Source organism: Ixodes scapularis, unplaced genomic scaffold, assembly GCF_016920785.2.
Source record: "Ixodes scapularis isolate PalLabHiFi unplaced genomic scaffold, ASM1692078v2 PGA_scaffold6__148_contigs__length_123643588, whole genome shotgun sequence".
Taxonomy (NCBI): domain Eukaryota; kingdom Metazoa; phylum Arthropoda; class Arachnida; order Ixodida; family Ixodidae; genus Ixodes; species Ixodes scapularis.
In genome coordinates, this window is record NW_024609881.1 from 94,407,297 (window position 1) to 94,420,635 (window position 13,339).

Below are 13,339 nucleotides of genomic sequence, written 5' to 3' on the forward strand. Positions count from 1 at the left end.
AGCCCCAAAGCCAACAATGCGAGAAAAAAATCTAGACAGATGATAATACGCCGAAACGAAAGCCGAATCGGTGAGTAGCAACAAGAAAACAGACTAGAAAGGTATGCAATCAAGTTGACCGAGTGGCTGACAACGCAACCGCGTGAGCCCCTTTTCATGAGATAACTAAATAAAACTCGCTGCCCTTCCTCACGAGCTCGACGGCGAGGAAAAGAACAGAAGCAGCAACCATGTCGCTGACATCGATTCAAGATAACAAGGTGCTCCATCTTTGTTTCCCACTACCCAGGGTCTCGAGATTAGAAGACGAGAAGAAGAGCAGCAATTACGAAGGATTACCTCCCACTATGACGTTGACTATAAAAGAGCGAACCCCGAAGGTAATAAGGAAGAAACGAAAGAAATTCGGCCTGATCGTTCCATATTAGCTTCCTAACTTCCTCCCAAGCCTGTTATTTGGCGTGGTACGTAACCAAAATCCAAATTCTAGCCTCGTTCCTTTTGAGCGACAGACGACAAACGCTGTTGGCCAACATACTGATATGAGCATCTTTAGCAACCTTTCTTCGGTTTTACCGTCAACAACCGGTCAGCCAAGAATATTTTTTATTGTTGTCCGTTGCTGAAGAAGTAAAAAGAAAAAAAGAAAAGCGCGCCGTCTTTGGCAAAAGCAGAGGGCATAATAAAAAACGGGGCACATGTAACTGACTCGCAGTATTACGATGCGCGCAAATAGCAGACGAATTTGCTCACCGTACATATCACGTCATATCCGTGACGTAACGGCAGGACGGCAGTACTGGCTGTAGAAGAACTCACGCGCAAATAATTTCGACGTACAAAAAAAAAAAAAAAAGAGTTTCTGCGCATATCCATAACACTCTGGGGAGGACGCGCTTGTTTCTAAGTGAGTAACTTGTCTAATATTATCTTTTAGCTGGCGAAATTGTGACTTTCCTTGGAGCACGACGTCTGTATAAATCGCTTTCTAAAGCGACGTGGACGGCACGGCTTGCATCTGGATATCGCGAGCTAGATTATGGATTCGTAACGCGCTAGAAAGATGCACGAATTCCGAATAATTTGTCGAACACTTTTCACGAAGCGCAGACCCCGCAACCGCAATCATTAAGCTTGTCTAGAAGTGGCGAGCATCCGTTACACCAGTAAGTGCGCCGCCTTTACACTTTCCTCTATTAAAACTAAACAGACCCCCAGAGACACGGACCTCCTCGCTCCCGCGGGCCCGGATATACAATCGCGCCACCCTGCGCTACGTTCTGCGTCTTCTCTTATATCGCAGAGTTGCAGCCCTAACAAAACAGGGATGAGGGTTCGGGAGCTGGAATACTTATATTTATTTTTAGAGTGGTGTTACGTCTTCCGTGTCGTATTTCGGATTCCACATTGCAATTGGACGCCTAAAGAACTGCTGTGACGTCGCTTTATCGGCCGCTCCGGCGGTCGGTGTGAGGTTTCGTCGTTCAAATACAACCGCTCACTATCGAGAAGTAACTGGCCCCGGAAGTTGTAAAAGATAGCCGTGTTCCGCTTTCAGCACCCGACCGCACCTACATTCCTGCGTGGTTTGGGTTGCCCCATAGACTGGACATGACCCGATTTCTTGTTGTCGGAAATGACGTCGCGAAAGCTGACGGGGCATGTAACAGGCTGCAGCTTGCTGCGTGATCATGAAATCATGTATACATTATTTAACGGACATTTGGTGAACAGTTTGCAAAGGTAAACGTTATGCTGAAATAAAATACTTTTTTTTTCTTAGATCGTTCGCACCCAGTGTCAAATTTGCATCCGGTGCAGGGTCGCCACCTGGTGTCTCATTGTAAAACAATTAGAGTGCTAAAAAGTGCTAAAAAGACGACGGACAGGCAGAATGACGACGTACACCACTGAGTGTTGTTTGCTTTGATAAAGTATATGTTTAGTTGACAACACGGCAAACATAGAACAGAACCCCAAGTTCAAGAAAAACGCTCTAAAAGAATATGCAGTTGGGGTGCTTGGTGTTACCAACAAGAGATATATTTCATCAATGTCACCGGCGGTCTGTAGTGTTCGCTGTCCTTTAATTTGTTTGTCGTCATATTAGTGATTTTATTAGATACAATAAATCACCGACTGCCCCAATACTTTCCGTTACAACCGGAAAATTAACTTATTCATGTTATTTTTCCGGAGATGAGACAAAATGCACGCGCGTTTTCCTATGGGAATGCACAGGAGCACCGAAAAAGTGGACCGCTTGCTGTTTGCTTCAATTTGATTCCCGGAAGTCGTATAGAGATTAGCGCCAGTTGAACCTTTAGCGTACATTATAATAACTGTATGGTTCGATCCTGCTGTTTCGCCACCAACGACGCTTGCGACGCCAGCCTTTTCCTTTTTTGTATTAGCAAAAGTTCGCCTATTGAATGTTTAGTTTTCTTCCGTTATCGCCGGCTCATTAAATGACATTCGTGACAATAAAGCATTTTTCTTTCTTGTTTTGGTTTTTGTAAACCTATACTTCCCAAATTTGAGTATAGTAAATGCACTTCGTAAAGACACCTTCGTGAAGAGTTTCGTTGAACTCACTTTATAGGCTGATTTATGTGGTTTACTTTACACTCAGACATCGCTCAGGGACACCTTGTATATGCACAGGATGCCATATTTGAGCGTGTTATTCACAGCGCACTCGGAAAAAGGGGGGGGGGGGGGTTAGGGTAGGCTTCGCAGAGGTCCCCGTATCCTCAAGTCGGGTTCCTACCTATCGTCGGCGAAGAACGGCAACGTTGAGGGTTTGGAATGCACGTTGCGGAAGCGTTGTGGATTTCTTCGCCAAGCTTTGCGATTTTGTTCAAGCCCGAGTTGTCTATAGATTTGCTCTGTACTTCCGTGAATTTCGCTAGGGCGGGAGGCATTCAACGTCATAACTACATCGAATTTCTGCTACCAAGGGGTATTGAGAATTTGTTGTATCCTTTTTTAAATTAGCCTTTCATGCATTTACGAGCGGAAAACCGGTGTTTCTAAGGTGCTGACACCAACGTTGTTTCTGGCAAAACAAAGAAGTAAGAGCTAAAGTTTGGTTTCCGTAACCTTTCAAAACCTTCAATCGCCAACAAGACGTAACCAATCGCCCCTTTGCCGTACTCGCGTGACAAAGACAGTGGTTACACAGAATGTTATCTGTTAGTGTAGAAAAACTGTGTAAACACGCGAAGAACGTGTGGCGTGAAGCGGCCCTTTGCTGAGCTCGGTAAGCACGTGAGCGCACTGTGGATGTCTTACTTGAAGGTGCCATCTTCTCTGGCGGCAATGTAATTGCACTTTTCTTGAGCCTGTTGAAGTACGGGATGCAGTAAACGGAGTGCGGGAGAAAAAAAGTGAAAGCCGCTTACAACTCCCTGTAACGCCGAATTGGAGCGCAGCTCTTGAGGAGGAGGGAAGGGCACTGGGGGGGGGGGTTAGACTAACCAGGGGGGGTCACGTGACCTTGGGGGTCACGTGACCCCCAATGCCGATGATGTCATCACTGACGTCACTGATGACGTCATTAGTGACGTCACTGATGACTTCACCAGTGATGATGACGATGACGATGCGAATGTCGGTGACGTCATCAGTGACGTCGCTGACGACGTCATCAGTGATGATGACGATGACGATGCGGATGCCGGTGACGACATCAGTGACATCACTGATGACGTCATCAGTGATGATGACGATGACGATGCGGATGTCGGTAACGTCACCGGCATCCACATCGTCATCGTCATCATCACTGATGACGTCACCGGCATCCACATCGTCATCGTCATCATCACTGATGACGTCACCGGCATCCGCATTGTCATCGTCAACATCACTGATGACGTCACCGGCATCCACATCGTCATCGTCATCATCACTGATGACGTCACCGGCATCCACATCGTCATCGTCACTGATGACGTCATCATCATTGATGTCATCATCACTGATGACGTCACCGGCATCCACATCGTCATCGTCATCATCACTGATGACGTCACCGGCATCCGCATCGTCATCGTCATCACTGATGATGACATCAGTGATGATGACGATGACGATGTGGATGCCGGTGACGTCATCAGTGTCGATGACGTCATCGGGGGGTCACGCGACATCGGCGGGGGTCACGTGACCTCGGGGGGTCACGTGACCTCGAGGAGGGGGTCACGTGACCTCGAGGAGGGGGTCACGTGACCTCGAGGAGGGGGTCACGTGACCTCAGGGGAGTCACGTGACTTCGGGGGGTCACGTGACCTCGGGGGGGTCACGTGCCTCCCCACGAAGTCACGTGACCCCGGTGGGGGGCTCGCGCGGTGCATTATGGGATATTTCCCATGATGCACCGCGCGGTTACGCCGACGGCGACGGCGACGGCGACGGCGACGCCGCTTAAGCCGGAAACGGGCCCCTAAGAGCTGCGCTCTAAAAAGTGAAAGCTGCTTACAACTCCCTGTAACGCCGAATTAGAGCGCAGCTCTTGAGGAGGAGGAGGGAAGGGCACTGGGGGGGGGGGGTTAAACTAACCAGGGGGGTCACGTGACCTTGGGGGTCACGTGACCCCCAATGCCGATGATGTCATCACTGACGTCATCAGTGACGATGACGATGCGGGTACCGATGACGTCATTAGTGACGTCACTGAAGACTTCACCAGTGATGATGACGATGACGATGCGAATGTCGGTGACGTCATCAGTGACGTCGCTGATGACGTCATCAGTGATGATTACGATGACGATGCGGATGTCGGTGACGTCATCAGCGATGATGACGATGACGATGCGGATGCCGGTGAGGTCATCAGTGATGATGACGATGACGATGCAGATGCCGGTGACGTCATCAGTGATGATGACGATGACGATGCGGATGTCGGTAACGTCATCAGTGATGATGACGATGACGATGCGGATGCCTGTGACGTCATCAGTGATGATGACGATGGCGATGTGGATGCCGGTGACGTCATCAGTGATGATGACGATGTGGATGCCGGTGACGTCATCAGTGATGATGACGATGACGATGTGGATGTCGGTGACGTCATCAGTCACGATGACGTCATTGGGGGGTCACTCGACATCGGCGGGGGTCACGTGACCTAAGGGGAGTCACGTGACTTCGGGGGGTCACGTGACCCCGGTGGGGGGGCTCGCGCGGTGCATTATGGGACATTTCCCATGATGCACCGGGGTCACGTGACCTCGGGGGGGTCACGTGCCCCCCACGAGGTCACGTGACCCCGGTGGGGGGCTCGCGCGGTGCATTATGGGACATTTCCCATGATGCACCGGGGTCACGTGATCTTGGGGGGGTCACGTGCCCCCCACGAGGTCACGTGACCCCGGTGGGGGGCTCGCGCGGTGCATTATGGGACATTTCCCATGATGCACCGCGCGGTTACGCCGACGCCGACGGCGACGGCGACGCCGCTCAAGCCGGAAACGGGCCCCTAAGAGCTGCGCTCTAATAAAACAATTGGAACGCGGCAGCGCCGAGCAGAGCCCCGACGCCAGCTCGCGGCAAAAGACAATCAAACACTTGATCTACCCATCTCATTGCCGTAGACTGATCATGTCTAACGTAGCTGTCTGCCTTTTTAGAGCGCAGCTCTTAGGGGCCCGTTTCCGCCTTGAGCGGCGTCGGCGTCGGCGTCGGCGTCGGCGTAACCGCGCGGTGCATAATGGGAAATGTCCCATAATCCACCGCGCGAGCCCCCCACCGGGGTCACGTGACCTCGTGGGGGGCACGTGACCCCCCCCGAGGTCACGTGACCCCGGTGCATCATGGGAAATGTCCCATAATGCACCGCGCGAGCCCCCCACCGGGGTCACGTGACCTCGTGGGGGGCACGTGACCCCCCGAAGTCGCGTGACTCCCCTGAGGTCACGTGACCCCCTCCGATGTCGCGTGACCCCCCAATGACGTCATCGTCACTGATGACGTCACCGGCATCCACATCGTCATCGGCATTATCACTGATGACGTCACCGGCATCCACATCGTCATCGTCAACATCACTGATGACGTCACCGGCATCCGCATCGTCATCGTCATCATCACTGATGACGTTACCGACATCCGCATCGTCATCGTCATCATCACTGATGACGTCATCAGTGACGTCACTGATGTCGTCACCGGCATCCACATCGTCATCTTCATCGTCACTGATGACGTCACCGGCATTCGCATCGTCATCGTCATCATCACTGATGACGTCACCGGCATCCGCATCGTCATCGTCATCATCACTGATGACGTTACCGACATCCGCATCGTCATCGTCATCATCACTGATGACGTCATCAGTGACGTCACTGATGACGTCACCGACATTCGCATCGTGATCGTCATCATCACTGGTGAAGTCATCAGTGGCGTCACTAATGACGTCATCGGTACCCGCATCGTCATCGTCACTGACGACGTCATCAGTGACGTCAGTGATTACATCATCAGGATTAGGGGTCACGTGACCCCCCCCCCCTGGTTAGTTTAACCCCCCCCCAGTGCCCTCCCCTCCTCCCCCTCAAGAGCTGCGCTCTAATTCGGCGTTACAGGGAGTTGTAAGCAGCTTTCACTTTTTTTTTCTGTCCTTGTGCCGCTATTTTTAGCGCCCTTTCTCCGTGGTAACTCGAAGGGCGCTCGTTTCACCGAGCAGATCGCCGTTGCACGTCTGAACACGTGACATTTGTTTTATTGTTTTTTTTTTCTCCTTTTTTCTAAGCCGGTAGTAGCACGAATGAAGGTTTTCGGCTGGCGCTGATGTCCAGTCAGTGAGGAGACGAGTGTCGCGTCAGCGTTCGCCTGGCATTCGGCTAATAGAGAGTTTTAGTAGATCGTTCCGATATCTCCGATAGCCCCGATAACGATACTATGCATGCGCAAGGGAGGCGGTGGCGGAGTATCGGGATATCGTTATCGGAGTCATGGGAACGATCTACTAAAACTCTCTATTAACTTCCGTCCCCGTTTGGATACCGGAAGTCGTTATAGGGACTAGCCCATGGACGTTTAAATAGGGCAGGACCAACGTTATTAGATGAGCTCAGTTACGGAACTGCTCATAGACTCTGCATGCACAAGCACTACCCCCCCACCCTTTACTCTCCACGATTGCCTCCCGTCGTTCGACGCGCCGGACGGCTCCTTAGGTAACTGCAGTGCGTTCTGTGGGACTCGTACCTTTCGAAGCGCAGCGTCTACAGGGTGTCACAAATGAAAATTTACAGGGTCTTTTTTACCGCAAACTTAAACTAGGCATCGCCGAACGCTCATTCTCCGCCCAAAGGTAGCGCTAGAGGTCACAACCAGATGCCAAAGTTTCAGCCCGATCCGATAACTTAATCAAAAGTTATAAGTGATTTTCTTAACATTTCAATGGGAAAATGGCGGCCGACGGAGTTTTCAAACACATGGGGCTCTATGGCACCAGAAACCGAAAACGGGCATAAATGGGCTCCATTTTCTCATTGAAATTTTCAGAAACTCAGATAACTTTTGATTAAATCATCGGATCGGGCTGAAACTTTGGCATCTGGTTGTGACCTCTAGCTCTTCCTTTGGGCGGAGAATAGGCGTTGGGCGATGCCTAATTTATTTTTGCGACGAAAAAGATGGTGTAAATTTTCTTTTGTGACACCCTGTAGATGGCGCTCCACTTTACTCTGTAGAACACACAGTTCGTAAACTAAAATCTAAGTGGCGCTTCGAACGACGGGAAGCGGACTCAAGTGATAGAGGGGTGTACCTCCTTCCGTGGGAGTTCCACAACTGAGATAATCTAGTAACGTTGGCCACTACCCGGCATGACGTCATGCCCAGCGACGCCAAAAAAAGAAAACCGAATCCAAACTGCTACGACGCGTCCGAACGGAGATATGCTGGGTTGTGAACAACGTTTATTGTCAGGGACGTGATAATATAGGCAGCGGATGCTTCGGGTGCAAAACAGAAAGGGTGGTGATAAGAATGATAAGTACATTGGAGGATGATACAAAGTTTCCAAGAGTCATGACACAGCTCTGATACAGCATTCCTTCCCCCTAGGGTCTATAGCGATCTACAGGCTTCCTTTCTCTGGTTGACCTTCGCAACTCTGGCGGCTGGGTGGTGCTGATGGTTGGTTCTGCAGGTGTTGTATCTGGTACTGCATCTTGTCGAGCGCCTTGCGTTGTCTTTGCCGCTGTCCCTGGTACTTTGAGTGCCAGCGGCTCTCGAAAACGGATCTGGTCAATGTGACGTCGGACTTCTCCCGACGGTGTGTCCACTGAGACCATCCTTGCTGCGGTCGTTGTAGTTACCGTCCCTGGCAACCACCTTTCTCCTTCTCCGAAGTTCCGGGCCCAAACTGGATCTCCGGGCCACAGCTTGCTACGGGGTTCCTGCAAAGGCACCAATGAAGCACCAGGATACGGCAGGCAGGCGCCTAGACGAGATCTGATCTGGTAGCCTAGCAGTCGTTGTGATGGCGAAGAACCGTCAGCCAAAGGAGTTCGGCGGTACGCGAATAATATTTTAGCCAAACGCGTAGCAAGGTTACCATGCGTGACCTTTTTTAGACCATCCTTAATCGTCCTGACTGCTCTTTCTGCTAGCCCGTTGGACTGAGGGTGGTATGGAGCAGTGCGTAGATGTTCTACGTTATTTCCCGCGAGGAATCGAGAGAACGATTCTGCGGTAAATTGAGTCCCGTTGTCTGTCACGATAGTCTTCGGTATCCCAAAATGGCTGAACATTTCGCGCACAGCTGCTATTGTAGAATCGGCAGTCGAATTCTTCATGGCCACCGCCTCTATCCACTTTGAGTGAGAGTCCACTGCAATTAATATCATGGCGTCCGACACCGGTCCCGCGAAATCCAGGTGTAATCGCGACCACTTTTCTCCCGTCTCCGGCCACTTCACCGGAACATATGATGGCGGCATCGGCCGTGCCTGGATACACGCACTGCAACTCCGGGAAAGATGTTCAATCTCACCATCGAGCCCTGGCCACCAAAGAAGTGTCCGCGCGACCGCCTTCATCGCCGATGGTCCTTGATGGGTCTCGTGCAGCATTTTTAGCATCGCTCCACGTGCTGTCTGTGGCACGACGACCCGGTGCCCCCAGTAGAGCAAACCCTGGGCTACGGTGAGTTCCAACTTCCTGTGAAAGAAGGGTTGCATTTGTGGGTCGTCATCCTCTAGGTGCTTTGCCCATCCGTGCAGCACATAGTCTTTCACCCTGGACAGTAGCGGGTCCTCCGAGGTTAGTGACCGCAATCGTTGTGCCGACAGAATAGTATCATCGAGTTGGTTAACTGAAAGCACATATTCTGGCAGCTCGTCCGTCTCCTTGTCCGGAACATTTATCGGTAAACGACTCAGTGCATCAGCGTTCTGGTTCTGGGGCCCCGGCTTGTATTCTATCTTGTACTGATATGCCCCTAGCAGTAACGCCCAGCGCTGAATTCTGGCCGCCGCCGTGACAGGTGTAGGTCTGTCCTCCCTCAGCAACCCTACCAAGGGCTTGTGGTCGGTAACGAGCGTGAAGTCCCGCCCCAACAGATAATCTCTAAATTTGGTTACCCCAAACACTAGGGCTAATGCTTCACGCTCAATTTGCGAATAATTTCTTTCCGCCTTTGATAACGTCCGGGACCTGAATCTTATTGGTCTGTCCACGTGTCTGAAACTATGGGACAACACAGCCCCTACCCCATAAGGCGATGCGTCACACTCGAGACGTAAAACTTTGGACGGGTCAAAATGCGTAAGAACATCTGCCGTACATAACCCCCGCTTGGCCTTTCTGAAAGCATGCTCCTCTGCTTGGTCCCATTTCCAGCGTTGATTCTTCGCTAGAAGGTTGTACAGTGGCGCCAAGAGGGTAGCCATGTTGGGCAGAAACTTGCTGTAGTAGGTCAAAAGTCCTATGAAAGAGCGGAGTTCACTTACGTTCTTCGGGCTCCTTGCTTCCATTATAGCCGCCAGGTTCTTTTCCGTAGGGTGTAGGCCGTCCTTGTTGATGCGGTGCCCGAGATAGCAGACTTCGTCCTGCCAGAAGTTACACTTCCCTCTGTGCAGCTTGACTCCGTTCTCCTTGAAACGCTGCAGCACCTGCTTGAGCACGCTCCTGTCTTCCTTTCTTCTCTCCGAGACAATGACGTCATCGAGATACGCTTGTACGTCGTGTATTCCTCGCAGCAGGCTCTCCATCTTGCGCTGGAAGATAGCGGGTGCGGAAGAAAAACCGAATGGCAGCCGGTTGAAACAGAAGAGACCACGGTGCGTGTTGATGACGGTTAACTTCTTGGATTCGTCATCGAGTGGCACTTGATTGTACGCATCTCGAAGGTCCAACGTACTGTACCTGTCGCCCCCATTGAGTGCCGCGAACAGGTCGTCGATTACGGGGAGTGGATATTGCTCGGTGCAGCAGGCTGAGTTCACGGTCAACTTAATATCGCCGCAAATTCTTATGGTCCCATCCTTTTTTAGGACAGGGACAATTGGTGTTGCCCAGTCCGCGTGAGGAACCGCAGAGATAACACCGTTTTCGACAAGTCTGTCCAGTTCATTAGACACTTTGTCACGCATGGCGTATGGCAGAGGCCTGGCCTTGAAAAACTTGGGTGCAGTTCCTTCTTTCACATATAGATGCGCTGGCGGGCCTTTGAGCAAACCCAGTCCGTCACCGAACAACTCCTCGTATTCTGACAGTAGTTCTTTCAGCTCGACGTCCTGCGCGGTTTCGGTTGCCGCCGTTAACTTCAAAACAGGTGTTCCAAGACAGTTCAACTTTTGTATTAAGTCGCGTCCACATAAACGTGGACCTGCGCAGTCTAGGATTGTCAGTGTCGCCGTCACCTCTTGGTCACAATACTTGACGGCAAGCGTAAGCTTACCAGCCACCGGCAGCTTTCCCAGGTAGCATGACAACTTCAGTCTTGAACGTTCCATCTTCGGCCAGCCATGGCAGTGCCTGTCATATACGTCCCTTGAGATTACGCAGACCGGCGAACCTGTATCCACCTCCATGACGATGTCGGCGCCACCCCAACAAAATTTCCTGCGCACAGGTGCAACCAACTGTTCGTCTGTTGAGAGATACGACTTCAAGGTCAACAGCTGCAGTGACATGTCGCTCTCATCGCTGCTGGCTTCGTTTCCGTGTATCGCACAAGCTTTGGCTTGTTTCTTGGTTTCCGTGCGACACATTCGGACTGCATGACCTTTCTTTCCACACTGGAAGCACTTCATGTTCATGAACCGGCATGTTTCTGTTCCGTGCGCTGCGTTTTCGCATCTTCCGCACAAGTTAGCCTGCACGCGAGAACCTTTATCTGTTTTCCTGAAGTTGAATCTTCGCATTTTTTCGGTGAGCGCGTTCAAGGCTGGGGCTGGTTCCTCTGCCGGCTCCGGTTGCTTAATTTCTTGCGCGCCTTGCGTGGCTGCTTCAGCGGCTCGCACGATTCTTTCAGTTTCTTGCAATGTCAGCTTCGGCTGTGCCAGCAGCAGCTTCTGAACATCCGTATCTCGAATGCCGCACACAATTCTGTCTCGAATCATCCGGTCTAGCATGTTTCCAAAATTACATTTGTCAGCTATGCGTCGGAGTTGCACGATAAACTCTTGCGCCGACTCTCCCTCTTTCTGGGTCCGGTGATAAAACTTGAAACTTTCTGCTATTTCGTTTGGTGGTGGCGCGTAGAAATCTTCTAGAATTGTCACGACCTCTTTATAGGTTAATTCGCTCACCTTCCTTGGAGCACATCGGCCACTCAGTACTTCAATTGTTCTTGACCCGAGGGCGGACACCAGCAGGGCTCTTTTCTTGGCGTCCTCCTTGATTTCGTTTCCTTCGATGTACGATTCAATCCGGATGGTGTACGAGGCCCACTTGTCTTTCCCATCGTCGAACTGCGGTACTTGATACGCCATGCTTTACCCAGGGTGGCAATACGCCACTACCCGCGTTGATTCGTTCTCGTCGCCACTGCTACGACGCGTCCGAACGGAGACATGCTGGGTTGTGAACAACGTTTATTGTCAGGGACGTGATAATATAGGCAGCCGATGCTTCGGGTGCAAAACAGAAAGGGTGGTGATAAGAATGATAAGTACATTGGAGGATGATACAAAGTTTCCAAGAGTCATGACACAGCTCTGATACAGCACAAACTGCCTCGGGGACCGACGCGCTATCATTCAAACTAAATCCAACCGAGCTCCTATCATCTGCTCTCCGCTCGGTCGTTAGGCTTAGGCTACTTCTGCTCCGTGCCTGCGGTCTGCTTTGTCTGCCCGCTGTCGCGGCTGGCTTTCGATTCGATCGGCACACCAAAATAAGTTTCGATGCGAACCCGCATTCTCATCACGGCGGGGGGAAACGAACACCTATGGGAAGCAGTGGGGCCTGTACGGCGTTCTCAACTCGCGGTGCCATTCTGCAGCGTTAGTGCGTATGGCGACTGACACTCGATTGCTTTCCAAAGCCGAGCTATGACGACTCGCCCTAGACGACGCTCCCGGCGCTGTGTCAAGAGCGTCCGCTACACGACGACTTGCCACCGGCCCAGGCAAGTGTTGGGCTCCAAATCTCGCCTGTTAGACTCCGATTTAGTGGACGTCGCCTTAAAATTCTGGGGCAAAAAACAAACGTTGCCACAGCAATGCCATGGCAACGCGGATGTTTGCCCCATAATTTCATGGCGGCGTCCGTTAACTGAGTTCCCTAATCACGATAAAAATTGCCTAGACTGTGGTAAAAGTTGAGGACTTTTTTAAAATAAAGAAGACACATGAAATGGTTCGTCTCAATAGACGAGAGAATAACGAGACATTTCTTGGCCACGCCCCCTTCCATTACACTTGGCACCATCTATGGAGAATACGGACCGCCTCCTCCTGCCCATTATAACTAGGGCTCCGTGTTTTCGGATAAATCCGAAAAACTCCGAAAAACAGCGCCGATAAAATTTTGGTCATTTCGGATTTATCCAATAAACTCCGAATATTTACGTGTCAATGCCACTCCCCCCCCTCCCCCCCTCCCCCCCCCCCCCCGGCAAAAAAAAAGTAAAATACATTTTTTTTTTTTTACAGTTTGAACAGCACAGAGCTAATGGTCATGGGAAAATTCCATCATAAATATCTTTGAAATCTCAGACCGTTGTCAATAGGAGTCTTGCCGCTTGTCTCTTCAAGTTTGATTCAGGGCAACAGGTCATTGTACATTGTATGTGGCTTTTGTCGAGGATAAATTAGTATTGCAAATGGCAATGGCACCAACGCCAAATTCAAGTGAAGATTTC

The 13,339-nt window shown here is 51.1% G+C and overlaps 1 protein-coding gene across 1 annotated transcript; it reads right to left on the minus strand.

Moving 5' to 3' along the window:
- Positions 1-7,927: 7,927 nt before the first annotated feature.
- On the minus strand, positions 7,928-12,195 carry LOC121048164 (uncharacterized protein K02A2.6-like). Its single transcript, XM_040504189.1, has 3 exons — positions 9,981-12,195; positions 9,023-9,189; positions 7,928-8,426 (listed from the first exon to the last, which is right to left on the minus strand). Exons 1-3 carry the CDS (start codon positions 11,964-11,966, stop codon positions 8,342-8,344), a joined length of 2,238 nt encoding a protein of 745 aa, XP_040360123.1. The 5' UTR covers positions 11,967-12,195; the 3' UTR covers positions 7,928-8,341.
- Positions 12,196-13,339: the final 1,144 nt, after the last annotated feature.

Bases quoted from the DNA above. Each gene is read 5' to 3' on its own strand.
- LOC121048164 (XM_040504189.1), bottom strand. From the start codon at position 11,966: ATGGCGTATCAAGTACCGCAGTTCGACGATGGGAAAGACAAGTGGGCC. The intron at 9,190-9,980 runs GTAAGTGAACTC...CTTCTTTCACAG, and splicing joins AAGCAAGGAGCCCGAAGAAC to GAAGTTGGAACTCACCGTAG. The intron at 8,427-9,022 runs GTGAGATTGAAC...GTGCCTTTGCAG, and splicing joins TTGGTGGCCAGGGCTCGATG to GAACCCCGTAGCAAGCTGTG.